Genomic DNA, 27,669 nt, shown 5'->3' on the forward strand with positions numbered 1-27,669 from the left:
ATCTCCATCCCCACTTCCTTTAGCAACCTGGGATGCAAACCATCCAGACCAGGTGACTTATCTACCGTCAGCATAGCCAGACTTTTTAGTACCTTCCCCCTCTCAATTTTTACCATATCCATTGCCTCTACTCATTCCGCTTCTACAGATATTTTGTCAGATTCCAGTTCCTCGGTGAACATTGATGCAAAGTACTGTTTAAATATATTAGCCTTGCCCTGTGCCTCTAAGCATATTTTACCCTCTTTGTCACCAATAGACCTTTTGGGAGGATGGAGAAAAACATTAGAAGAAATTTACAAAAAATATTTTATTGATTTTTATTGTTTAAGTTTGAATTGTTGTATCTTTTGTTGAAATGGAACTGTAGATAAAAGTAATTACAAGCAGCTGCTGGGAGCCCTGGACTACTCGTTCCTGTGTGCCTATGCTGTTGGAATGTATATGAGGTAAGGTCTCAGGAATTATTTGCCTAGCAATAGATAAAACTCAATAATCAAGAAATAGCACTTGACATTGTGAATAGAGCTGCTGTTTGCCATGTTGCAGTTTCCCTTCCCTATGTTGAGGGTCTCATTGTGTGCACGATGGCCTGATACCATTGCGTGTTTGTGTTCTATTCCAGAAAGCCAGGCAGTGAAGGATAGAACTGGAGCCAATCTTTGTACACTTTTATAAGTATTTATTTACCGAGAGTTACACATTATAACATGTCCCTCTTAACAACCACAGTTGAAGTCTGTACCTATTGACGAGGGAATCCCCAGTTAATGTCCACCACCTGCATACAATTAAACACAATTAATATACAATTAATCAGTATTTGTCTGTAACTTGACTGGAGGCAAAGAAACAAGAACACAATTGGACAATATGCGTTCAAAGAATCATAAAAATGACAACAACTGGAGTTGACCCCTTCTGTGCTGTGTTCACCTGGAGTTGATCCCCCCTCTGTGCTGTCTGTTCGCCTGGAGTTGATCCCCTCTGTGCTGTCTGTTCGCCTGGAGTTGATCCCCCCTCTGTGCTGTGTTCACCTGGAGTTGATCCCCCCTCTGCTGTCTGTTCACCTGGAGTTGATCCCCTCTGTGCTGTCTGTTCACCTGGAGTTGATCCCCTCTGTGCTGTCTGTTCGCCTGGAGTTGATTCCCCCTCTGCTGTGTGTTTGCCTGGAGTTGATCCCCCCTCTGTGCTGTGTGTTTGCCTGGAGTTGATCTCCCTCTGCTGTGTGTTCGCCTGGAGTTGATCCCCCCTCTGCTGTGTGTTCGCCTGGAGTTGATCCCCCCTCTGTGCTGTGTGTTTGCCTGGAGTTGATCCCCTCTGTGCTGTGTGTTCGCCTGGAGTTGATCTCCCTCTGCTGTGTGTTCACCTGGAGTTGATCCCCCCTCTGTGCTGTGTTCACCTGGAGTTGATCCCCCCTCTGCTGTCTGTTCACCTGGAGTTGATCCCCCCTCTGCTGTCTGTTCACCTGGAGTTGATCCCCTCTGTGCTGTCTGTTCGCCTGGAGTTGATTCCCCCTCTGCTGTGTGTTTGCCTGGAGTTGATCCCCTCTGTGCTGTGTGTTCGCCTGGAGTTGATCCCCCCTCTGTGCTGTGTGTTTGCCTGGAGTTGATCCCCTCTGTGCTGTGTGTTCGCCTGGAGTTGATCTCCCTCTGCTGTGTGTTCGCCTGGAGTTGATCCCCCCTCTGTGCTGTGTGTTCGCCTGGAGTTGATCTCCCTCTGCTGTGTGTTCGCCTGGAGTTGATCCCCCCTCTGTGCTGTGTGTTTGCCTGGAGTTGATCCCCCCTCTGTGCTGTGTGTTTGCCTGGAGTTGATCCCCTCTGTGCTGTGTGTTCGCCTGGAGTTGATCCCCTTGGTGCTCCGTGTTCGTCTGGAGTTGATCCCTTCTCTGCTGTGTGTCTGCCTAGATTTGACCCCATCTGTGCTGTGTGTTTATCTGGAGAGCGATGGGGAAATAAATAGCTGCAGATGCAAAAAACACAACATTCTTCAACATTAAAAAGTCATGGAACTTGCTGTCACACATAAAGTGCTTGAGTTAAATAGCCTCGATGTATTTAAGAGGAAGCTGGATAAATGGAATAGGTTATCCTAATCAGGTTAGATGAAGTTGGATGGGAGCAGATCATGTGGAGCATAAGCACTGGGTAGACCAGCTAGGATATCTGACCTCTTTAATTGGTGTTAAATTTTGCTTTATAACACTGCTATGAAATGCCTTGGGACATTTTACAATGTTAAAAGTGCCATATAAATGCAAGTTATTGTAACATTCTATGAGGTGAGAATAATAAAAAACTAACCAGGTTCAAATGAAAGATGAGCACAACATTCTAAATGATTATTTCTCTATGTAGCCATAAAGAAGATATGAACAACATGTCCTCCCCAGATTATGATCCCAAGCAAACCTAAGAAAGTTGATATAAGTGAGAGGGAAGTTCCAGACAGGGTAAAGATCAAAAGAAATTAAAATCCCCAGGATTTTAAAGGGAGATTTGTGAGGCATTGGCAATCATTATGAGGGAGTTTCTTTAATCTTGTGCAAAATAATAAAGCTGATTATCAAGTGAGCTTGAAGATGTTCTGGATAATAATAAATGAGTAAACATTATTGATGTCCAAGTGGAGGATCCTGCCTGACTAATCTCCTTAACTTGCCAGGCAGACTGTGGTGATCCTTGTGACATGTTATACCTGAATTTCCATGTGCTTGATAAATTTCCAAGAAAGGCTTATTGTTGAGGTCACAGCTGTGGATATTCAGAGTTAATTTTGCATTACGAATAAGAAGTTGGCCAAAGGGTAAGAAGCAACAATTATGTGAGGGTGGGGGAGATGTACTTGGCTGCCCCAGGGTTTGATGTTGGGACCATTACTGTTTCTAATTTATTCAGAAACTCAATGCAAGCTGTTTACAATTGCAGATGATATTATAATAGTAACAGTGCAATCACCTTGGGGATTACAGTACAACTTGGAGATGATATGAGTATGTAGATCAATTGCAGATGAAATTTAATGCAACGAAGGACTGCACAAAGGGAAGAAAAACGTGCATCATACATACTCCATGGTGTTGAAATAACTAGGAGTTTTTGTAAATTCAACACGTAGAACCAATGCAGAGCAGCAATCAACAAAACCAATAAAACATTGAATTATACAGTCAAAACAGTTGGAAAAGAGTCAGAGAAAGTCATGGTCAAGCTACACAGCACTCTGTTCAGATCACTCCTTCAATATTGTGTTCAGTTATGATTACTGAGACACAGGACATTATTGAAGGAAGTAGAGAGGTGAGGCAATGCTGATCCTTAGTATTAGTCGCCTAAAAAGACTGGAGAAATTAGGCTTTTTCAGCCTCGAAAGGAAGCAGCTGCATGGTTACCTTATTACACGAAATAAGATAGTTCAGCAATGGAGAAGAGAAATGTGGACAATTACTTGAAATTGTGAGAATAGAGCATTGAGCCACAGTATCAAACCAGGAGAAGGCAATTTGAGGTTGAAAGTCAGAAAATTCTTCTTCACACACTGATAAACACTCAGCATTGAATCTCCGAGTAGTGGAAGTGAAAACCCTGGAGTCATTGAAGAACTAAATGGACACTGCAGTTGGGGGATTTCAGGATCATAATGGATGGATGCAAGAAGATGGGTCGAATGATCTTCCTCATTTAAAATTCTTTTATGATCCAGAAGCTATGCTATGTGTTGATCACTATGAAAAAGAATTTTTTTTATCAGTTTTAAGCTTGCTTGCCACTATTTGGAACCTGTGCCCCCTTGTCCTACTCGTGCAATTTATTTTAAAACAATATTCCTAATGGTTGTTCATTTCATGTGTTTGTGGATCTTGCTGTGTGTAAAATGGCTGCAGCATTTGCTTACATTGTGTGAAGTACCTTCAGCCATTTCTAAGAATGTGATGAGCTGCCTTCTGCTTCCACTGTTCTCCCCACTGCACCACTTTCCTCTCTTCCCTTGATCTTAGAGAGTTGTTTTCTTTTATTGGCAGTGGTATAATAGGAGAGCGTTTATCTATTCGATTGTACCTCACATTTGGGATGCTGAGCAGTGGTTTATTCACCGCACTATTTGGGCTGGGATACTTCTACAACATCCACAATTTACAGTACTACATATTTATTCAGGTGAGTAAACAAGCCTTCTGTTTAATTCAAGAAAGAAGTATTATGTGAAGTAATTTTTTTCTAAGTAACCATCTACAGGATTCATTGCAGTGTTTTGTGTGGGATTGCCGAGCCATCTACATGACAGGAAGTGAGGGACCTTGGAGTGAATGTCCACAGTTCCCTGAAGGTAGCAGGACAGGTTGATAAGGTGGTTAAGAAGGCAAATGGAATCTTTCCTTTATTAGCCGAGGTATAGAATACAAGAGCAGGGAGGTTGTGCTAGAACTGTATAACTCATTGGTTAGGCCACAACTCGAGTACTGTGTACAGTTCTGGTCACCTCATTACAGAAAGGATGTAATTGCACTAGAGAGGGTACAGAGGAGATTTACGAGAATGTTGCCAGGACTGGAAAAATACAGTTATGAGGAAAGATTGGATAGGTTGGTCCGAAGGGGTCGTTCCCTCCGTGACACCCTGGTCCACTCCTCCATTACCCCCACCACCCCGTCCCCTTCCCACGGCACCTTCCCATGCATGCGCAGGAGGTGTAATACCTGCCCATTTACCTCCTCTCTCCTCACTATCCCAGGCCCCAAACAATCCTTTCAGGTGAAACAACGATTTACTTGTACTTCTTTCAATTTAGTATACTGTATTCGCTGCTCACAATGTGGTCTCCTCTACATTCGGGAGACCAAACGCAGACTGGGTGATCGCTTTGTGGAACATCTCCGCTCAACCGAAAGCAACTCTCTCGCTCGCTCCCGTTCTCTGTCGCTCGCTCCCTCTTGCTCTCACTTGCTCGCTTCTCTCGAGCAGTCTCGCGCTCGCTCTCTCCTCTCTCGCTCTCTCCTCTCTCGCTCTCTCCTCTCTCGCTCTCTCCTCTCTCGCTCTCTCCTCTCTCGCTCTCTCGCTCTCTCCTCTCTCGCTCTCTCCTCTCTCGCTCTCTCCTCTCTCTCGCTCTCTCCTCTCTCTCGCTCTCTCCTCTCTCTCGCTCTCTCCTCTCTCTCGCTCTCTCCTCTCTCTCGCTCTCTCCTCTCTCTCGCTCTCTTGGCTCGCTCTCTCTTGGCTCGCTCTCTCCTGGCTCGCTCTCTCCTCTCTCGCTCTCTCCTCTCTCGCTCTCTCCTCTCTCGCTCTCTCCTCTCTCGCTCTCTCCTCTCTCGCTCTCTCCTCTCTCGCTCTCTCCTCTCTCGCTCCTGTCTCGCTCTCTCGCTCCTCTCTCGCTCTCTCGCTCCTCTCTCGCTCTCTCGCTCCTCTCTCGCTCTCTCGCTCCTCTCTCGCTCTCTCGCTCCTCTCTCGCTCTCTCGCTCCTCTCTCGCTCTCTCGCTCCTCTCTCGCTCTCTCGCTCCTCTCTCGCTCTCTCGCTCCTCTCTCGCTCTCTCTCTCTCGCTCTCTCTCTCGCTCTCTCGCTCCTCTCTCGCTCTCTCGCTCCTCTCTCGCTCTCTCGCTCCTCTCTCGCTCTCTCGCTCCTCTCTCGCTCTCTCGCTCCTCTCTCGCTCTCTCGCTCCTCTCTCGCTCTCTCGCTCCTCTCTCGCTCTCTCGCTCTCTCGCTCCTCTCTCGCTCCTCTCTCGCTCCTCTCTCGCTCCTCTCTCGCTCCTCTCTCGCTCCTCTCTCGCTCCTCTCTCGCTCCTCTCTCGCTCCTCTCTCGCTCTCTCGCTCCTGTCTCGCTCTCTCGCTCTCTCGCTCCTCTCTCGCTCTCTCGCTCCTCTCTCGCTCTCTCGCTCCTCTCTCGCTCTCTCGCTCCTCTCTCGCTCTCTCGCTCCTCTCTCGCTCCTCTCTCGCTCCTCTCTCGCTCTCTCGCTCCTCTCTCGCTCTCTCGCTCCTCTCTCGCTCTCTCGCTCACTCGCTCCTCTCTCGCTCCTCTCTCGCTCCTCTCTCGCTCCTCTCTCGCTCCTCTCTCGCTCCTCTCTCGCTCCTCTCTCGCTCCTCTCTCGCTCCTCTCTCGCTCCTCTCTCGCTCCTCTCTCGCTCCTCTCTCGCTCTCTCGCTCTCTCGCTCTCTCGCTCTCTCCTCGCTCGCTCTCTCTCTCTCCTGGCTCGCTCGCTCTCTCTCTCTCCTGGCTCGCTCGCGCTCTCTCTCTCCTGGCTCTCTCTCTCCTGGCTCTCTCTCTCCTGGCTCGCTCTCTCCTGGCTCGCTCTCTCCTGGCTCGCTCTCTCCTGGCTCGCTCTCTCCTGGCTCGCTCTCTCCTGGCTCGCTCTCTCCTGGCTCGCTCTCTCCTGGCTCGCTCTCTCCTGGCTCGCTCTCTCCTGGCTCGCTCTCTCCTGGCTCGCTCTCTCCTGGCTCGCTCTCTCCTGGCTCGCTCTCTCCTGGCTCGCTCTCTCCTGGCTCGCTCTCTCCTGGCTCCCTCTCTCCTGGCTCCCTCTCTCCTGGCTCCCTCTCTCCTGGCTCGCTCTCTCCTGGCTCCCTCTCTCGCTCTCTCGCTCTCTCGCTCTCTCGCTCTCTCGCTCTCTCGCTCTCTCGCTCTCTCCTCTCTCGCATTCTCCTCTCTCGCATTCTCCTCTCTCGCATTCTCCTCTCTCGCATTCTCCTCTCTCGCTCTCTCCTGGCTCGCTCTCTCCTGGCTCGCTCGCTCTCTCCTGGCTCGCTCGCTCTCTCCTGGCTCTCTCCTGGCTCTCTCCTGGCTCTCTCCTGGCTCTCTCGCTCTCTCCTCTCTCGCTCTCTCCTCTCTCGCTCTCTCCTGGCTCGCTCTCTCCTGGCTCGCTCTCTCCTGGCTCGCTCTCTCCTGGCTCGCTCTCTCCTCTCTCGCTCTCTCCTCTCTCGCTCTCTCCTCGCTCGCTCTCTCCTGGCTCGCTCGCTCTCTCCTGGCTCGCTCTCTCCTCTCTCGCTCTCTCCTCTCTCGCTCTCTCCTCTCTCGCTCTCTCGCTCTCTCGCTCTCTCCCGGCTCGCTCGCTCTCTCCCGGCTCGCTCGCTCTCTCCCGGCTCGCTCGCTCTCTCCCGGCTCGCTCGCTCTCTCCCGGCTCGCTCGCTCTCTCCCGGCTCCCTCCCTCTCTCCCGGCTCCCTCCCTCTCTCCCGGCTCCCTCCCTCTCTCCCGGCTCCCTCCCTCTCTCCTAAATCCCTCCCTCTCTCCTAAATCCCTCCCTCTCTCCTAAATCCCTCCCTCTCTCCCGGCTCCCTCCCTCTCTCCCGGCTCCCTCCCTCTCTCCCGGCTCCCTCCCTCTCTCCCGGCTCCCTCCCTCTCTCCCGGCTCCCTCCCTCTCTCCCGGCTCCCTCCCTCTCTCCCGGCTCCCTCCCTCTCTCCCGGCTCCCTCCCTCTCTCCCGGCTCTCTCCCGGCTCCCTCCCGCTCTCCCGGCTCCCTCCCGCTCTCCCGGCTCCCTCCCGCTCTCCCGGCTCCCTCCCGCTCTCCCGGCTCCCTCCCGCTCTCCCGGCTCCCTCCCGCTCTCCCGGCTCCCTCCCGCTCTCCCGGCTCCCTCCCTCTCTCCCGGCTCCCTCCCTCTCTCCTAAATCCCTCCCTCTCTCCTAAATCCCTCCCTCTCTCCTAAATCCCTCCCTCTCTCCTAAATCCCTCCCTCTCTCCCGGCTCCCTCCCTCTCTCCCGGCTCCCTCCCTCTCTCCCGGCTCCCTCCCTCTCTCCCGGCTCCCTCCCTCTCTCCCGGCTCCCTCCCTCTCTCCCGGCTCCCTCCCTCTCTCCCGGCTCCCTCCCTCTCTCCCGGCTCCCTCCCTCTCTCCCGGCACCCTCCCTCTCTCCCGGCACCCTCCCTCTCTCCCGGCACCCTCCCTCTCTCCCGGCACCCTCCCTCTCTCCCGGCACCCTCCCTCTCTCCCGGCACCCTCCCTCTCTCCCGGCTCCCTCCCTCTCTCCCGGCTCCCTCCCTCTCTCCCGGCTCCCTCCCTCTCTCCCGGCTCCCTCCCTCTCTCCCGGCTCCCTCCCTCTCTCCCGGCTCCCTCCCGCTCTCCCGGCTCCCTCCCGCTCTCCCGGCTCCCTCCCGCTCTCCCGGCTCCCTCCCGCTCTCCCGGCTCCCTCCCGCTCTCCCGGCTCCCTCCCGCTCTCCCGGCTCCCTCCCGCTCTCCCGGCTCCCTCCCGCTCTCCCAGCTCCCTCGCTCCCCCTCTCCTCCCTCCCCCTCCCGCTCTCCCGGCTCCCTCGCTCCCCCTCTCCTCCCTCCCCCTCTCCTCCCTCCCCCTCTCCCCCCTCCCCCTCTCCCCGCTCCCCCTCTCCCCGCTCCCCCTCTCCCCGCTCCCCCTCTCCCCGCTCCCCCTCTCCCCGCTCCCCCTCTCCCCGCTCCCCCTCTCCCCGCTCCCCCTCTCCCCGCTCCCCCTCTCCTCGCTGTCCCCCTCGCCCTCGCTGTCCCCCTGGCCCTCGCTGTCCCCCTGGCCCTCGCTGTCCCTCTCGCCCCCCTCCCCCCACCTGTGCGCTCTCTTTCACACTCTTTTGCTCGAGCGTTCTCTTGCTCGATGTGACCCATGGATACTGTTTGTAGCAATGCTGGGAATTGTTGATGGTTATTTTAAATAGTAAGCATTGCAGGGTGTGAACCAGGGTTGGAGATTTTCCTGGCTTAGATTACATCATCGAATACAGTTCTGCCGTACATTCACTCCCTAATCCATTACAAAATGCAGTCATGAATGTTTGGCACTGAAGTCTGGCTACCAGACCAGAACCCGATGGGACCCGCCGACGTGTTGGGTTCGGGTTGGGTCGCATTTCTTGGCCGGTTCAAACATGCTGTGTCATAGCCTCTGGTAAGTGGCTCCACTGTTAATGTAATTTTTGGACTAGAAAGGTGGATTTGTTAGAGTTATTTTAAGCTTGTGCAGATCAGCAGCAAAGTGAAAAATGAAAGCTAGATTAACTGATGGTCGGGTCGGGCACGGGAAAAAATGGAAGGACTGGGGCTGGGTCGGGCTCGGGGTTGGATGTGGTTCTGTCGGGCTCAGGTCGGGTTTGATTTGCAGACTCGAGCCGGCCTTTAGTTGGCACTGATGTTACTGTAACCTTTTGCTTTGTTTGGTTTCCCAGGTTGCTAATGGTTTAGTGCAGACAACTGGCTGGCCCAGCGTTGTAACCTGCATTGGGAACTGGTTCGGAAAGGGAAAGTAAGGAACTGACTGCGAACATTTCAGAGTTTTTATTTTGTCTTTTGTTTGAGTTTTTATGAGACATTAAAGTTTGTCTAATGTGCTTTTTGTGCCTGTGACAGGAGAGGCCTGATCATGGGCATCTGGAATTCTCACACCTCTGTGGGGAACATCCTGGGCTCCTTGATAGCTGGCTACTGGGTCTCCAGCTGTTGGGGGATGTCCTTCGTGGTGCCGGGCATCATTGTTGCACTAATGGGAATAGTTTGTTTCCTGTTCCTAATTGAACGTGAGTATTTATAAGATCTCAGGAATTAAACATGATCATCCTTTTGAAGAATTCTATTAATAACTTGTAGAATTCCCATCTTTAGTCACTGTGAAACCATTTTAATTGATATTGTATCTTTAATCCTTATATAGCCTACAAATATCTGCTAATATTTTATTGTAAATATCCTGTAATTCATTCTCAGGATGTGGGCGTTGCTGGTAAGGGAAGCATTTATTGCCTGACTTGGTTGCTCTGAGAAGATGGTGGTGGTGGTGTGGCCGCTCTTCAACTATTGCAGTCCTACACTCTATGTCGTGATAGGAACAGTAACATCGTGGTAATGCTACTGGACTAGTAATCCAAAGCCCTGGACGAATGCTTTGGAAACACGAGTTCAAATCCCACCACGGCAGCTGGGGGAATATAAATTTAACTAATAAATCTGGATTAAAATGTTAGTCTCAGTAATGATGATCATGAAACTACTGGTTCATTAATGTCCTTCAAAGGAGGAAATCTGCTGTCCTTACTTGATCTGACCTAAATGTGACGAGATGCCTCTTAACTGCCCTCTGAAACCGTCTAGTTGTATCAAACCGCTACAGAAATGTCAAATGGACTGCAGCAATTCAAGAAGGCAGCTCACCACCACTTTCTCAAGGGGTGAACAATAAATGCTGGCCTGGCCAGTGATGCTCACACCCAAGAACAAATTTAAAAAAGTAGTATTTATCCTACTGGTTTGATACAACTGCGAGGCCTGTTCAGAGGGCAGTAACCACATTGCTGTGCATCTAGAGTCACAGGTAGAGCACACCAGGTAAGGGGAGCAGGTTTCCTTCTCTAACCAGAGAATAGTTACAGCACAGAAGGAGGCCATTCGTCCCATCATGTCTGCTGGCTCTCTGCAAGAGCAACTCAGCAAGTCCCAGTCCCCCATCTTTCTCCGTGACCCTGCAGATCGTTTCTCATCAGATAATTATCCAATTCCCTTTTGAAGGCCTCAGTTGAACCTGCCTCCACCACACTCTCAGACAGTGCATTCCAGATCCTAAACACTCACTGAACCTGCCTCCACCACACTCTCAGACAGTGCATTCCAGATCCTAAACACTCACTGAACCTGCCTCCACCGCACTCTCAGACAGTGCATTCCAGATCCTAAACACTCACTGAACCTGCCTCCACCGCACTCTCAGACAGTGCATTCCAGATCCTAAACACTCACTGAACCTGCCTCCACCACACTCTCAGACAGTGCATTCCAGATCCTAAACACTCACTGAACCTGCCTCCACCACACTCTCAGACAGTGCATTCCAGATCCTAAACACTCACTGAACCTGCCTCCACCACACTCTCAGACAGTGTATTCCAGATCCTAAACACTCACTGAACCTGCCTCCACCACACTCTCAGACAGTGCATTCCAGATTCTAAACACACACTGAACCTGCCTCCACCACACTCTCAGACAGTGCATTCCAGATCCTAAACACTCACTGAACCTGCCTCCACCACACTCTCAGACAGTGCATTCCAGATCCTAAACACTCACTGAACCTGCCTCCACCACACTCTCAGACAGTGCATTCCAGATCCTAAACACTCACTGAACCTGCCTCCACCACACTCTCAGACAGTGCATTCCAGATCCTAAACACTCACTGAACCTGCCTCCACCACACTCTCAGACAGTGCATTCCAGATCCTAAACACTCACTGAACCTGCCTCCACCACACTCTCAGACAGTGCATTCTTAGCACTTGCTGCTTAAAAAAAAGCATGTTAGTGAATCAGCTGGGTTTTTACGATAATACACAGCTTCATGGTCACTTTTACTGATACCAGCTTTTTATTTCCGGATCTTTTAAATTAAATTCAAATTTTCAAACTGCCCTGGTGGGATTTGAACTTCCGTTCTCCTGATAGTTAATCCAGGCCACTCAGTTAATAGTCCAGTATGGTGCTCAATATGTCCAAACTGAAAGTGCCTCTTAAGAGCCTTGTAACAAAAATTAAGGCAGTAGAGGTACTGCAGCTGCATGGATAGAGAGCTGGCTCTGGTAAATAGGTGTCTTTTTTTTTTATAAGGCTATAGAAAGGCGATGGATTCTGGGTTTTATACACGGCAGTGAGTACACAAGGAAGGAGGTTGAATTTGTACAAGCTATTGGTTGGACTGAAGCTGGAGTCTCGTGTGCTGTTCTAGGTACCCCATAGTAGGGAGAATATTAGAGTCATGGGAATGGAACAGTGAAGGTTCACTAAAATGGACCAAGAATGAAAGGTTATAATTAGAGAGAGGCTCAAAAAATTAGAGGTTTTCTCATTTGAATAGAGAAAGTTAAGGGGTAGTGGGAATTTACGACGTTGATAAATAGTGAGAGATTGTTTCAGTAACTAGCAGCACAGCCTGAGGATTCTCACTGGTTAGTGAATCAGTAACTAGCGGCACAGCCTGAGGATTCTCACTGGTTAGTGAATCGGTAACTAGCAGCACAGCCTGAGGATTCTCACTGGTTAGTGAATCAGTAACTAGCGGCACAGCTTGAGGATTCTCACTGGTTAGTGAATCAGTAACTAGCGGCACAGCCTGAGGATTCTCACTGGTTAGTGAATCGGTAACTAGCGGCACAGCCTGAGGATTCTCACTGGTTAGTGAATCGGTAACTAGCAGCACAGCCTGAGGATTCTCACTGGTTAGTGAATCAGTAACTAGCGGCACAGCTTGAGGATTCTCACTGGTTAGTGAATCAGTAACTAGCGGCACAGCCTGAGGATTCTCACTGGTTAGTGATTCAGTAACTAGCGGCACAGCCTGAGGATTCTCACTGGTTAGTGATTCAGTAACTAGCGGCACAGCCTGAGGATTCTCACTGGTTAGTGAATCAGTAACTAGCGGCACAGCCTGAGGATTCTCACTGGTTAGTGATTCAGTAACTAGCGGCACAGCCTGAGGATTCTCACTGGTTAGTGAATCAGTAACTAGCGGCACAGCCTGAGGATTCTCACTGGTTAGTGATTCAGTAACTAGCGGCACAGCCTGAGGATTCTCACTGGTTAGTGAATCAGTAACTAGCGGCACAGCCTGAGGATTCTCACTGGTTAGTGAATCAGTAACTAGCGGCACAGCCTGAGGATTCTCACTGGTTAGTGATTCAGTAACTAGCGGCACAGCCTGAGGATTCTCACTGGTTAGTGAATCAGTAACTAGCGGCACAGCCTGAGGATTCTCACTGGTTAGTGATTCAGTAACTAGCGGCACAGCTTGAGGATTCTCACTGGTTAGTGATTCAGTAACTAGCGGCACAGCCTGAGGATTCTCACTGGTTAGTGATTCAGTAACTAGCAGCACAGCCTGAGGATTCTCACTGGTTAGTGAATCAGTAACTAGCAGCACAGCTTGAGGATTCTCACTGGTTAGTGAATCAGTGACTAGCGGCACAGCCTGAGGATTCTCACTGGTTAGTGAATCAGTAACTAGCGGCACAGCCTGAGGATTCTCACTGGTTAGTGAATCGGTAACTAGCGGCACAGCTTGAGGATTCTCACTGGTTAGTGATTCAGTAACTAGCGGCACAGCCTGAGGATTCTCACTGGTTAGTGATTCAGTAACTAGCAGCACAGCTTGAGGATTCTCACTGGTTAGTGAATCAGTGACTAGCGGCACAGCCTGAGGATTCTCACTGGTTAGTGAATCAGTAACTAGCGGCACAGCCTGAGGATTCTCACTGGTTAGTGAATCGGTAACTAGCGGCACAGCTTGAGGATTCTCACTGGTTAGTGATTCAGTAACTAGCGGCACAGCCTGAGGATTCTCACTGGTTAGTGATTCAGTAACTAGCAGCACAGCCTGAGGATTCTCACTGGTTAGTGAATCAGTAACTAGCAGCACAGCTTGAGGATTCTCACTGGTTAGTGAATCAGTGACTAGCGGCACAGCCTGAGGATTCTCACTGGTTAGTGAATCAGTAACTAGCAGCACAGCTTGAGGATTCTCACTGGTTAGTGAATCAGTGACTAGCGGCACAGCCTGAGGATTTTCACTGGTTAGTGAATCGGTAACTAGCGGCACAGCTTGAGGATTTTCACTGGTTCGTGAATCAGTAACTAGCGGCACAGCCTGAGGATTCTCACTGGTTAGTGAATCAGTAACTAGCGGCACAGCCTGAGGATTCTCACTGGTTAGTGAATCGGTAACTAGCGGCACAGCTTGAGGATTCTCACTGGTTAGTGAATCAGTAACTAGCGGCACAGCTTGAGGATTCTCACTGGTTAGTGAATCAGTGACTAGCGGCACAGCCTGAGGATTCTCACTGGTTAGTGAATCAGTGACTAGCGGCACAGCTTGAGGATTCTCACTGGTTAGTGAATCAGTAACTAGCGGCACAGCTTGAGGATTCTCACTGGTTAGTGAATCAGTGACTAGCGGCACAGCCTGAGGATTCTCACTGGTTAGTGAATCAGTAACTAGCAGCACAGCCTGAGGATTCTCACTGGTTAGTGAATCAGTAACTAGCGGCACAGCCTGAGGATTCTCACTGGTTAGTGAATCAGTAACTAGCAGCACAGCCTGAGGATTCTCACTGGTTAGTGAATCAGTAACTAGCAGCACAGCTTGAGGATTTTCACTGGTTAGTGAATCGGTAACTAGCAGCACAGCCTGAGGATTTTCACTGGTTAGTGAATCGGTAACTAGCGGCACAGCTTGAGGATTTTCACTGGTTAGTGAATCGGTAACTAGCGGCACAGCCTGAGGATTCTCACTGGTTAGTGAATCAGTAACTAGCAGCACAGCCTGAGGATTTTCACTGGTTAGTGAATCGGTAACTAGCGGCACAGCTTGAGGATTTTCACTGGTTAGTGAATCGGTAACTAGCGGCACAGCCTGAGGATTCTCACTGGAAGAATGAAGAAGGTAGTTAGGAACATTTTCAGTGAATTATTCAAATATAGAATACTTTACCACAAGTGGATATTAGGGCTGTGACTGTATCATTATATAGCAGGGTTGGGGACAAGACATAAAATCGGACTAAGTAGATAGCTTCAGTTGAGAAACTAGCATCAACACAGGCACAATGGGAACCGAGGAACAGGAATAGGTCATTTAGCTCATTGAGCCTGATTTTGCCGTTTAATGATAAGATTTATGACTTTACTCCATTTACCTGCCTTTGCCTCATATTCCATAATACAAAATATCCAAAAGTTTAACATTAACAATTGACCTAGTATCAACTGTCATTTGCAAAAGAGAGTTCCAAACTTTGATCACCCTTTGTGTGTAGAAATTGTCCTAGCGTCAGGCCTAAAAGCCTGGCTGTAATAGTTATGTTATGCCCCCCAATCCTAGACTCCCCAAATAGCAGAAATAATTTCTCTCTATCTACCCTATCATTCCCTTAAATATCTTGAAAGCTTGAATTAAATCACCACCTGTCTAAATTCCAGTTTGTCTAATTTCTCCTCTTAATTTAATCTTTGGAAGTCCAGGTATCATTCTGGTAAATCTACACTGGGCTCCTTCCAAGGCCAGTGTATCCTTCCTAAGATGTGGTACCCATAACCGCTCACTGTGTTCCAGTTATGGTCTAACCAGGGCTTCAGTTGCTTTTGCACAACTTGTACCCCCTTGTATTCTAATTCTCAAGCTATAAAGACCAGCATTCCAATTAGCCTTTTGATTGTTTTCTGTACCTGTTCATGACATTTTAATGATCTCCATACATAGATCCCTATGTGTCTTTGGACCTCCACTGTTTCTCGTTTTTCACCGTTTAGAATGATTCCATCTTTTTTACGTCCAAAAGTGGATGATGTCACAATTGCCTACCTTGAAGTCCATTTGCCACAATTTGACCTGGTCACTTAATCCATTAATATCCCTTTGTAATTTTCTGCTTCCAACTATATTTCTTAGAGTGCTGCCTGTCTTTGTGTCAACAGCAATATGTGGCTTTCTACTCCATTATTTAAGTTGCTAACAAATATTGTGACTAGTTGAGGCCCAAACACAGATTCCTATCAGACACCACCAGTCACAACCTGCCATTTAAACTAGCTGTCCATTATCCCTACTCTCTGTCTCCTGCCGCTCGGCCAATTTCCTAACCAGGTCAATAATTTGCCCTCAATTCAGTGAGCTTCAACTTCAGCTAACAGTCTCTTGGCAGGGGCCTTGTTGAATGCCTTCTGGAAGTCCGTATAAATAACAACAATTGACATTCCCCTGTCCACCGCTTTAGTCACCTCTTTAAAAAATTCAATCAGGTTCGTCAGACATGACCTACCCTTTAGAAATCCATACTGGCTCTCTCTGATCAGCTGAACGTTTTCAAGATGTTCACTCATTCTGTCCTTAATTTTCCAGTAAATTCCTGACAAGAAATGTTAGGCTAACTGGTGTGTAATTCCCTGCTTTCCCTCTCTCACCTTTCTTAAATAGCAGGGTGACGTGCAATTTTCTAAACTAAAGGAATGCTTCTTATATCAAGAGAGGTTTGGAAGATTATAGTTATGGTCTCTGCAATGTTCTTATCTTTTTCATTTAAAACCCTGGGACAGAAACCATCTGGTCCTGGGGATTTGTCACTCTTTAATGCTATTAGTTTTGTCATTACTGTTACTTGGCTTGCGTTAATTTTGGTGATTCCTCTTTCTGATTCAGTATTCGTTTCCTTGGAATATCCAGTATGTTGACCCCTTCCACTACTGTAAAAATTAATGCAAAGTAATTATTCAGCATGTCCGCCATTTCTTTATTTTCATTGACAATATCACTGCTACCTGTTTTCAAGGGGCCTATATTACTCCTAACCGCCCTCTTTCTCCTGATATAATTGTAAAAATATTGTGTTGATTCTGATATTTCTTTTTCTTTGCATGATCCCTTTTTCTAGCTGCTTATTTCTAGCTTTTCTAGCTCATCTCTTTCGTCACTTTTTGTTCTTTCCAGCAATCTCAATCACCAGCAACTATACTTTTTTTTTGCATTTCTGTGTACTTTTAATTTTATAGGCTAAATGATTGCTTCCTGTGCTTTAATTTTGATGGTTTTAGCCTGAGACTTAGTAGTTGGCAGGAAAAAAGACAGAGGCGCAAGGGGAGAGCCAACTGTGCAACAGCCCCGACAAATAAATTTCTCTGCAGCACCTGTGGAAGAGCCTGTCACTCTAGAATTGGCCTTTATAGCCACTCCAGGCGCTGCTTCACAAACCACTGACCACCTCCAGGCGCGTATCCATTGTCTCTCGAGATAAGGAGGCCAAAGAAGAAGTCTATGGTATATACCATCTTCTCTCCAAGCATAATGCTTGCCATGTTTGCAGCCACAGGCTGCTTTTGTGTGAGGTTTTCCTGACTTCAGAACTTTGTAACTAAGTATGAGGCCTCAAGGGCCTTAACGTTGTCATCAGCAGCAGAAGAGCACAAAACCATCTTGTTCACTATTAGTTGCGCCCACATCCACTTAAAAAATTCTATCAGGAATAGGAGAATGTGATCATCATCCAGATGGTCTTCGGTGCAATGTAGTGTAGTTAAGGATTAATTTCTAATCTCTTGACACACTACCTCACTTGCAGCAGAAAGGCGTAGTCGAATTAGAGCAACCGTAGCTACTTTGACCACAAATAATTGAAGGACTTGAATAACCTGCAGTTATATAGTGCCTTTCATGACCTTGAATATGAAGCATTTTGAGCCGACAATGTCAACAAGCTGTATTTATATAGCACATTTAATAAAATGACTCAGTGCACTTCACAGAGGCATTGTAAAACAAAATGTGAAACCGAGCCACATAAGGAGATATTCGGGCAGATGGTCAAAGAGAGAGGTTTTAAGGGGTGTCTTTTTTTAAGTCATTCATGTGATGTGGCATCGCTGGAAAGGCCAGTATTTATTGCCCAGTCCTGATTGCCCTTGAGAAGGTGGCGGTGAGCTGCTTTCTTGAACCGTTGCTGTCCATTTGGTGTAAGTGCACCAACAGTACTCTTAGGGAGAGAGTTGCAAGATTTTAACCCAGCAACAGTGAAGGAATGAGGATATAGTTTCAGGTGCTCCTTTCTTGAAGGAGGAAACAAGTTGGATAGATGTTGGGAGAGAATTCCAGAGCTTAGGGCCTCGGCAGTTCAAGGTATAGAAACTAATGGTGGAGAGATTAAAATTGGGGATGTTCAGTAGGCCAGAATTCGAGGAGCTTAGATATTTCAGAGCGTTGTAGGGCTGAAGGAGATTACAGAGATAGGAAGGGGCCAGGCCATGGAGGGATTTGAAAATAGGATGAGAATTTAAAAATTGAGGCGATGCTTAACCGGGAGCCAGCATAGGTCAGCGAGCATTGGGAATGGGATTTGATATGAGTTAGGACGTGGGCAGCAGAGTTTTGCATGAGTCATAGTCATTTACAGTGTAGTAAAAGGCAATTTGGCCCATCGAGCCCCTACCAACTCTCTGTGGAGCAATCCAGTCAGTCCCACTCCCCGCCTCAATCCCTCTAACCCTGCAAGTTTATTTCCTTCAAATGGTCATCCAGTTTCCTTTTGAAATCATCCATTATCTCCGTTTCCACCATCCTTGTGGGCAGCGAGTTCCAGGTCATTACCACCTGTTGTGTAAAAAAGTTCTTCCTCATATTCCCCCTGCATCTCTTGCCCAAAACTTTCAATCTGTGTCCCCCAGTTCTTGTACCATCAGTTAGTGGGAATAATTTTTCCTTGCCTAACTTATCTAAACCTGTCATAATCTTGTACATTTCCACCAAATCTTCCCTCATCTCCTTTGCTCCAGGCAGAACAAACCCAGCTTTAGCCATGAGCTAATTGACACAGGATCAATAAGATTCAAGAGGTAAATGCGTGGCTCAAAGATTGGTGTGGGAGGAATGGGTTTGAATTCATGGGACATTGGCACCAGTACTGGGGAAGGAGGGAACTGTTCCGCTGGGACGGGCTGCACCTGAATCATGCTGGGACCAGAGTCCTGGCAAATCGCATAACTAGGGCTGTAGATAGGGCTTTAAACTAAATAGTGCTGGAGGGAGGGTTCAGTTGCATGGAAAATTAGGAAGTCAAAGTTAAAGGAGAAGGTAGGAGTGCAGGTTAGTGATGAGGCTGATTGTTACCAGAAAATAAAAGGTAGGGACAGAACGTGTGAACGTCATATTGCACCAAGGAATCGTACAAGAGTAGGGAAATTTGATAATAGAACAAACTTAAAGGCTTTGTATCTGAATGCACGAAGCATTCGGAATAAAATTAATGAGTCAACAGCACAAATAGAGACGAATGGGTATGATTTAGTGGCAATTACTGAGACGTAGTTGCAGAGAAACCAGGTTTGGGAATTGAATATCCAAGGGTACTCAGTATTTCGGAAGGATAGGCAGGAAGGAAAAGGAGGTGGTGTAGCTTTGTTAGTAAAGGAAGAGATCAGTGCTGTAGTGAGAAATGAAATCGGCACTTGAGATTAAGACGTAGAATCAGTCTGGGTAGAAATAAGAAATAGCAAGCGCAAGAATTCCCTGGCGGGAGTAATCTACAGGTCCCCAAACAGTAATTCCACAGTAGGGCACGGTATAAACCAGGAAATACTGGGGGCTTGTAAGAAAGGTATGGCAATAATCATGGGTGATTTTAATATATAGACTGGATTAATCATATTGGCAAGGGTCGCCTTGAGGTCGAGTTCATTGAATATATTCGAGATTTTTTTTTGGAGCAATATGTTGTTGAACCAACCAGGGAGCAGGTTATTCTCGATTTGATATTGTGTAATGAGGTTGGCCTGATGAATGATCTCATAGTTAAGGATCCTCTAGGGAAGAGTGATCGTAGCATGCTAGAATTTCAAATTCAGTTTGAGGGCGAGAAACTGGAGTCCCACACTAGCATTCTGGAATTAAACAAAGGTAATTACATAGGCATGGGGACAAATTTGGCCCTAGTGGACTGGGCAGGAAGACTAAAAGGTAGGATGGTTGATGAGCAGTGGCAGATGTTTCAGGAGATATTCAATTCCTCCCAAGTAAAATATATTCCGGAGAGGAAGAAGGATTTTAAGAGGGGGAAAACATGGCTGAGCAAGGAAGTTAAGGATAGCATAATGACAAAAACTAAGGTATACCATATTGCAAAGGCTAGTGGCAGGCTGGAAGATTGGGAAACTTTTGAAGAGCAACAAGTTACTGAAAAAAAATAAAAAGAGCAAAGGTAAATTATGAAAGAAAACTAGCACAAAATATAAAAACAGATAGGAAAAGCTTCTATAAGTATATAAAAGGTAAGAGAGTAGCTAAAGTGAATGTTGGTCCCTTGGAGGATGAGACGGCGAAGTTAATTGTGGGGAACACAGAAATGGCGGAGACACTAAATCAGTATTTTACCTCAGTTTTCATGGTGGAGGACACTAGTACCATCCCAATAGTAACAGGAAATGCAGAGGTTATAGAAAGGGAAGAACTTAGACCAATCATCACGAGGGAAAAAGTACTGAGCAAACTATTGGGATTAAAGGCAGACAAGTCCACAGGGCCTGATGGCCTACATCCTAGGGTCTTAAAGGAAGTGACAGCGAAAATAGTGGATCCATTGGTTATAATATTCCCAAATTCCCTGGATGCGGGAAAGGTTCCAGTGGATTGGAAAAATGCTAATATAACACCTTATTCAAAAAGGGAGGGAGAAAGTAGGAAACTATAGACCAGTTAGTTTAACATCTGTTGTTGGGAAATTGTTAGAATCCATTATTAAGGAAGTAATAACAGGACATTAAGAAAGTCAAAATGAAATCCATCAGAGTCAGCATGGTTTTATGAAGGTTAAATCGTGTTTGACTAATTTGCTAGAGTTCGTTGAAGATTTAACAAGTAAAGTGGATAATGGGGATCCTGTAGATGTATTATATCTGGACTTCCAGAAGGCATTTGATAAGGTGCTGCACAAAAGGTTAATACACAAGTTAATATGACATGGGGTTAGGGGGATTTTTTTTTTTTAGCTTGGATAGAGGATTGGCTAACCAACAGAAAACAGAGAGTCCGGATAAATGGGTCTTTTTCTGGTTGGCAAGATGTAACTAGTGGGGTGCCACAGGGTTTGGTCCTTGGGCCCCAACTATTTACAATCTATATTAATAACTTGGATGCAGGGATAGAAGGTACTATAGCCAAATTTGCAGATGACACTAAAATAGGTGGGATAGTAAGTTGCAATAAAGAAATAAGACATTTACAAATGGATATGGATAGGTTAGGTGAATGGGCCAAAATTTGGCAGTTGGAGTTTAACGTGTATAAGTGTGAGGTTATCCATTTTGGTCTGAAGAATAGAAAGGCAAATTATTATCTAAATGGAGAGAAACTTCAGAGTGCTTCGGTGCAGAGGAATCTGGGTGTCCTTGTGCATGAATCACAGAAAACTAGTATGCAGATGCAGCAGGTAATAAGGAAGGCAAATGGAATTTTGGCATTTATTGCTAAAGGAATAGAGTATAAAAGTAGGGAAGTGTTGCTGCAACTGTACAAGGCATTAGTGAGACTGCAGCTGGAGTATTGTGTACAGTTTTGGTCCCCTTACTTGAGGAGGGATGTAGTTGCATTGGAGGCAGTTCAGAGGAGGTTCACTAGATTGATTCCAGAGATGAGGGGTTTGTCTTATGAAGAGAGATTGAGCAGTTTAGGCCTTTACTCTCTAGAGTTTTGAAGAATGAGAGGAGATCTAATTGAGGTATACAAGATGATTAAGGGGATTGACAAAGTAACCGTAGAGAGGGTGTTTCCTCTGGTGGGGCAATCTGGAACGAGAGGTCATAGTTTTAGGATAAGGGGTAGCAGATTTAAAACAGAAATGAGGAGAAATTACTTCTCTCAAAAGGTCGTGAGTCTGTGGAATTCACTACCCCAGAGTGCGGTGGATGCCGGGACATTGAGTAAATTTAAGGAGGAGATAGACAGATTTTTAATTAGTAATGGGTTGAAGGGTTATGGAGAACGGGCAAGAAAGTGGAGTTGAGGCCGAGATGAGATCAGCCATGATCGTATTGAATGGTGGAGCAGGCTCGAGGGGCTGAATTGCCTACTCCTGCTCCTAATTCTTATGTTTTCCAACCTAACCTTATAACTAAAATCCTTCATCCCTGGAACCATTCTGATAAATCTCCTCTGCACCCTCTTAATGATCCTCACATCCTTCCCAAAGTGTGGTGACCAGATCTGGACGCAAGGCTCTAGTTGGGCCCTAACCAGAGCTTTATAAAGGTTCAGCATAACTTCCCTGCTTTTGTACTCAAAATCTCTGAGCCCAAGTTCCCATATGCTTTACTAACCACTCTCTCAATATGGCCTGCCACATTCAAAGATCAATGCACATGAACTTCCAGGTCCCTCTGTTCCCGCACACTCTTTAGAACTGTGCCATTAAGTGTATATTGCCTCTCACTATTCCTTCTGCCAAAATGCATCATCTCACACTTGTCATTATTGAATTCCATCTGCCACCTCTCTGCCCATTCTGCTAGCCTATCTATGTCCTGTTGCAGGCTGTTCATTTCATCCTCACTGTTTGCCTCACCTCCAAGAGATTTATTCTTTCATGGGATATGGGTGTCACTGGCAAGGCCAGCATGTGTTGCCCATCCCTAATTGCCCTTGACAACTGAGTGGCTTGTTCGGCTTTCAGAGGGCAGTTAAGAGTCACTGTGGGTCTGGAGTCACATGTAGGCCAGACCAGGTAAGGACGGCAGATTTCCGGACAGTACTGAACCAGGTGGGTTTTTATGGCAATCGATGATAGTTTCATCGCATCATTACCAAGACTAGCTTTCAGTTCCAGATTTTGTATTATTTAATTGTATTTATGAATTAATTTAATATAAATCCCACCAGCTGTTATGAGGCGGGATTTGCACCCAATAGCCTGGGCCTCTGGATTACTGGTCCAGTGACATTACCATTACACCACCGTCACCTCAAAATTTAGTGTCATTGGCAAATTTTGAAATTCTACTGTATTCCAAGATCCAAATCATTTATATATAGCAAAAAAAGCAGTGGTCCCAGCACTGACCCTTGGGGAACACCACAATCTACCATCCTCCAGTTTGGAAAAAAAAATTATCATGACTAATTGTTCTCTGCCCTTGAGGCAATTTTTATCCAATTGGACACCTGAGCCTCCTATTCCATGAGCTTCAATTTTGTTAATTAGCCTTTTACGTGGTACTTTATCAAACACTTTCTTAAGATACATATCGACCAGGGTTGTCTAACATTTTTGCGTGGGGGGCCACATTACAATTATTGTTACATAGGGGGCAGGTGAAACAATTTTGGAAAGATAAAGGAATTAAAAATTTATTTTGCTATTAATCGAAACAACAATCAATGTGCGTTTTTGTGAAGAAGCTTTAATTTATTGATTTACTTTCTCATCGCTATGTTGGACACAGTATTAGAGAGATACCTGCCAGTTTTTGCTTGCACAAGTAGTCAGTGTTTGCTTGCACACTTCTTGTGGCGCTGCAGAGTATTCCAGATAGATGTCCATCAGTTAGGAGTGATCTTGATTACTCTCTCTCTCTCTCTCTCTCTCTCTCTCTCTCCAAATCTCTCTGCCCCTCTCTGTGTCCACCCCGCCCCCGCCACCAAGCTGTCCAACCTTTTCTCTAAAGATAACTATCTCATCCAGGAATGAGTCGCGTGAACCTTCTCTGAACTCTCCCAATGCAATTATATCCTTTCTTAAGTAAAGAGACCGAAACTGTACACAGTACTATGGATGTGGTCTCATAAATGCCCTGTACAACTATAGCAGAACATCTCTACTTTTACATTCCATTCCCCTTGCAATAAATGACAACATTGCTTTTGCCTTCTTAATCACTTGCTGTATCTGCATACTAACTTTTTGTGTTTTGTGTACTAGGACACCCAGATCCCTCTGCATATCGGAGTTCTGCAGTATCTCTCCATTTAAATAATATGATGTTTTTCTTTTTTTCCTGCCAAAGTGGACAAGTTCACACTTTCCCACATTATGCTCCATCTGCCAATTTCTGCCCACTCACTTAACCTATCTATATCTCTTTGCAGACTCTTTCTGTCCCCTTCACAACTTACTCTCCTACCTATCTTTATGTTATCAAATTTAGCAACCATACATTCTGTCCCTTCATCCAAGACATTGATATAGATGGTAAATAGTTGAGGTCCCAGCACTGCTCCCTGTGGATCCCCAATCGTTGTATTTTTCTAACCTGAAAACGACCCATTTATGCCTATTCTCTGTTTCTTGTTAGCTAACCAATGTTCTATCATTGCTAATATATTACCCCATATCATGGACTCTTATTTTGTTTCGTAACCTTTGATGTGGCACCTTATCAAATGCCTTCTGGAAATCCAAGTACACCACATCCACAGGTTCCCTTTTATCCACGTTGCTTGTTACTTCCTCAAAGAACTCTGATAAATTAGTCAAACACGATTTTCTTTTCACAAAACCATGTTGACATGATTTCTTTGAGATTTTCTAAATAACCTGCTATAACGTCCTTGATAATAGATTCCAACATTTCCCTATGTTATGAAAGTGCCTCTATTTTCTTAAATTCTTTTTTGAAAGATTGAAGAAATATTAAACTTTGGGGTTTTCAAAGGGGGTCAAGTAAAGGCCACTTGACTTTGAAAGACAGTCCCTGGAAATGTGTTTTGAAAGGGTCACTGAGAAGTTTTGTGAGGAAGATAGCCTTTCTGGGAAACCACCTGACTTCCAGCAACAGCAACGAGCCTTTCCAGGAAACCACGTGACTCGTAACTCAATAAGCAACAGAGAACTTTGGACACTTGGCGAAGTTGTTTACAAAGAAGTGACAGGTCAAGATTGATGGAGGTCAAAAGGTTGACTTCCTGTTGTCAGTTTCAATTTTGAATTGTTTTGAGTTGGGGTTGAACTGTATAAAAAGGGAGAGAACTTCCAAGGAAGGAGAGAAGACCACAACCCAACTCAGCTTTCCAGCACCCCTCGAAGAGACGCTGAGAAGTCCACTATGTCAACTCATTTTTTTTTTTAGCGATACAGCACTGAAACCGGCCCTTCGGCCCAGCGAGTCTGTGCCGACCAACAACCACCCATTTATACTAACCCTGCAGTAATCCCATATCACCTACCTACACTAGGGGCAATTTACAATGGCTTGTGCCTTGTAGATGGTGGACAGGCTTTGGGGAATCAGGAGATGAGTCACTCACGAAGAAGGGTCACTGACCCGAAACGTTAACTCTGCTTCTCTTTTCACAGATGCTGCCAGACCTGCTGAGTGGTTCCAGCATTTCTTGTTTTTATTTCAGATTTCCAGCATCCGCAGTATTTTGCTTTTATTTTAGATGAGTCACTCACCACAGGATTCCTAGCCTCTGACCTGCTCTTGTAGCCACGGTATATATATGGCGACTCCAGTTCAGTTTCTGGTCAATGGTAGCCCCTAGGATGTTCGTGGGGGATTCAGCGATGGTAATGCCGTTGAATGTCAAGGGGAGATGGTGAGATTCTCTCTTGTTGGAGATGGTCATTGCCTGGCACGTGCACTGAGACTGTTACTTGCCACTTAGCCCAAGCCTGGATATTGTCTGGGTCTTGCTGCATTTCTACAGTGACTGCTACCCTATTTGAGGAGTCTTGAATGGTGCTGAACATTGTGCAATCATCAGTGAACATCCCCACTTCTGACCTTATGATTGAAGGAAGGTCATTGATGAAACAGCTGAAGATGGTTGTGCCTAGGACACTACTCTGAGGAACTCCTGCAGTGATGTCCTGGAGCTGAGATGATTGACCTCCAACAACTGCAACCATCTTCCTTTGCGCTAGGTATGACTCCAACCAGCGTAGAGTTTTCCCCCTGATTGCCATTGACTTCAGTTTTGCTAGGGCTCCTTGATGCCGTACTCGGTCAAATGCTGCCTTGATGTCAAGGGCAGTCACTCTCAACTCACCTTTGAGTTCAGCTCTTTTGTCCATGTTTGAACCAAATAAGGAAAGGAGACCGCAGCTGCATACATTTCTCCAGATGTGGTCTCATCAAGGCCTTGTATAATTGCAGCAAGGCATCGCTTCTCCTGTATTCTAATCCTCTCGCTATGAAGGCCAACATACCATTTGCCCTCTTAACTGCCTGTTGCACCCGCATGCTTACTTTCAGCGACTGGTGCACAAGGACACCCAGGTATCGCTGCACCTCCCCCTTTCCCAATCTCTCGCCGTTCAGATTATCTGCCTCTCTGTTTTTGCCACCAAAGTGGATAACCTCACATTTATCCACATTATACTGCATCTGCCATGTATTTGCCCACTCACTCAACCCGTCCAAATCACACTGGAGCTTCTCTGCATCCTCCTTACAGCTCACACTCCCACTCAGCTTTATGTCGTCTGCAAACTTGGATATATTGCATTTAATTCCCTCATCTATATCATGAATATATATTGTGAATAGCTGGGGTCCTTGCACTGATCCCCGTGGTACCCCACTCGTCACTGACTGCCATTCGGAAAAAGACCCGTTTATTCCTACTCTTTGTTTCCTGTCTGCCAACCAGTTCTCTATCCATGTCAGTACCTTACTTCAAATCCCATGCGCTTTAATTTTGCACGCTAATCTCATATGTGGGACCTTATCGAAAGCCTTCTGAAAGTACAAATACACCACATCCACTGGTTCTCCCTTATCTATTCTACTGGTTACATCCTCAAAAAATTCCAGTAGATTTGTCAAGCATGATTTCTCTTTCGTAAATTTATGTTGACTTTGTCCGATCCTGTTATTGGTTTCCAAGTGCTGTGCTATTGCTTCTTTTATAATGGACTCTAGCATTTTCCCCACTACTGATGTCAGGCTAACCGGTCTATAATTCCCTGTTTTCTCTCTACCTCCTTTTTTAAATAGTGGGATTATATTAGCTACCCTCCAATCTATTGGAACTGTTCCAGAGTCTATAGAATTTTGAAAAATAACTAGCAATGCATCTACTATTTCTAGGGCCACTCCCTTACATACTGTGGAATGTAGATTATCAGCCCTAGGGATTTACCGGCCTTCAATCCCATCAATTTCCCCAACACCATTTCCTTATTAATACTGATTTTATACAGTTCTTCCTTCTCACTAGACTCTATGTTCCCCAACATTCCTGGGAGGTAATTTGTGTTCTCCTTTGTGAAGACAGAACCATATTATGCATTTATTTGGTCTGCCATTTCTTTGTTTCCCATTAGAAATTCCCTCATTTCTGACTGTAAGGGACTCACATTTGTCTTCACTAATCTTTTTCTCTTCACATATCTATGGAAGCTTTTACAGTCAATTTTTATGTTCTCCGCAAGCTTACTCTCATACTCTATTTTCCCCTTAATCAATCCCTTTGTCCTCCTTTGCTGAATTCTAAACTGCTCCCAATCCTCAGCTTTGCTGCTTGTTCTGGCCATTTTATATTTCTCCTCCTTGGATCTAATACTATCCCTAATTTCTTTTGTAAGCCACGATTGAGCCACTCTTCCTAATTTATTTTTGCACCACAGGAATGAACAATTGTTGTAATTTATCCATGCACTCTTTAAATGCTAGCCATTGCCAATCCACTGTCAACCCTTTAAGGGACCCGGGTTCGATTCTGGGTACTGCCTGTGTGGAGTTTGCAAGTTCTCCCTGTGTCTGCGTGGGTTTTCTCCGGGTGCTCCGGTTTCCTCCCACAAGCCAAAAGACTTGCAGGTTGGTAGGTAAATTGGCCATTATAAATTGTCACTAGTATAGGTAGGTGGTAGGGAAATATAGGGACAGGTGGGGATGTTTGGTAGGAATATGGGATTAGTGCAGGATTAGTATAAATGGGTGGTTGATGGTCGGCACAGACTCGGTGGGCCGAAGGGCCTGTTTCAGTGCTGTATCTCTAATCTAAAAAAAAAAATAATCTAAAGTTCACCAATCTATCATAGCCAACTCGCGCCTCATACCTTCATAGATTCCTTCATTTCGATTCAAACCCTAGTCTCGGAATCAACACTCTCACTCTCCATCTTAATGAAGAATTCATGTTATGGTCGCTCTTCCCCAAGGGACCCAACACAACAAGATTGCTAACTAATCCTTTCTCATTACACAATATCCAGTCTAGGATGGTCCAAAAAACCATCACGTATGCACTCCAGGAATTCCTCCTCTACAGTATTATTGCT

General features: G+C 46.3%; 1 protein-coding gene across 1 annotated transcript in view; it reads left to right on the forward strand.

The window, feature by feature from the left end:
• Positions 1-27,669, forward strand: part of slc37a1 (solute carrier family 37 member 1) — a 221,590-nt gene that overhangs the window by 46,921 nt on the left and 147,000 nt on the right. The window contains exons 5-8 of the mRNA XM_068041309.1: positions 371-449; positions 4,022-4,157; positions 9,103-9,179; positions 9,284-9,450. Coding sequence (XP_067897410.1) covers positions 371-449; positions 4,022-4,157; positions 9,103-9,179; positions 9,284-9,450 — 459 coding nt within the window. The remainder of the gene's footprint in view (positions 1-370; positions 450-4,021; positions 4,158-9,102; positions 9,180-9,283; positions 9,451-27,669) is intronic.

Source organism: Heterodontus francisci, chromosome 10 (assembly GCF_036365525.1).
Source record: "Heterodontus francisci isolate sHetFra1 chromosome 10, sHetFra1.hap1, whole genome shotgun sequence".
Lineage (NCBI taxonomy): Eukaryota > Metazoa > Chordata > Chondrichthyes > Heterodontiformes > Heterodontidae > Heterodontus > Heterodontus francisci.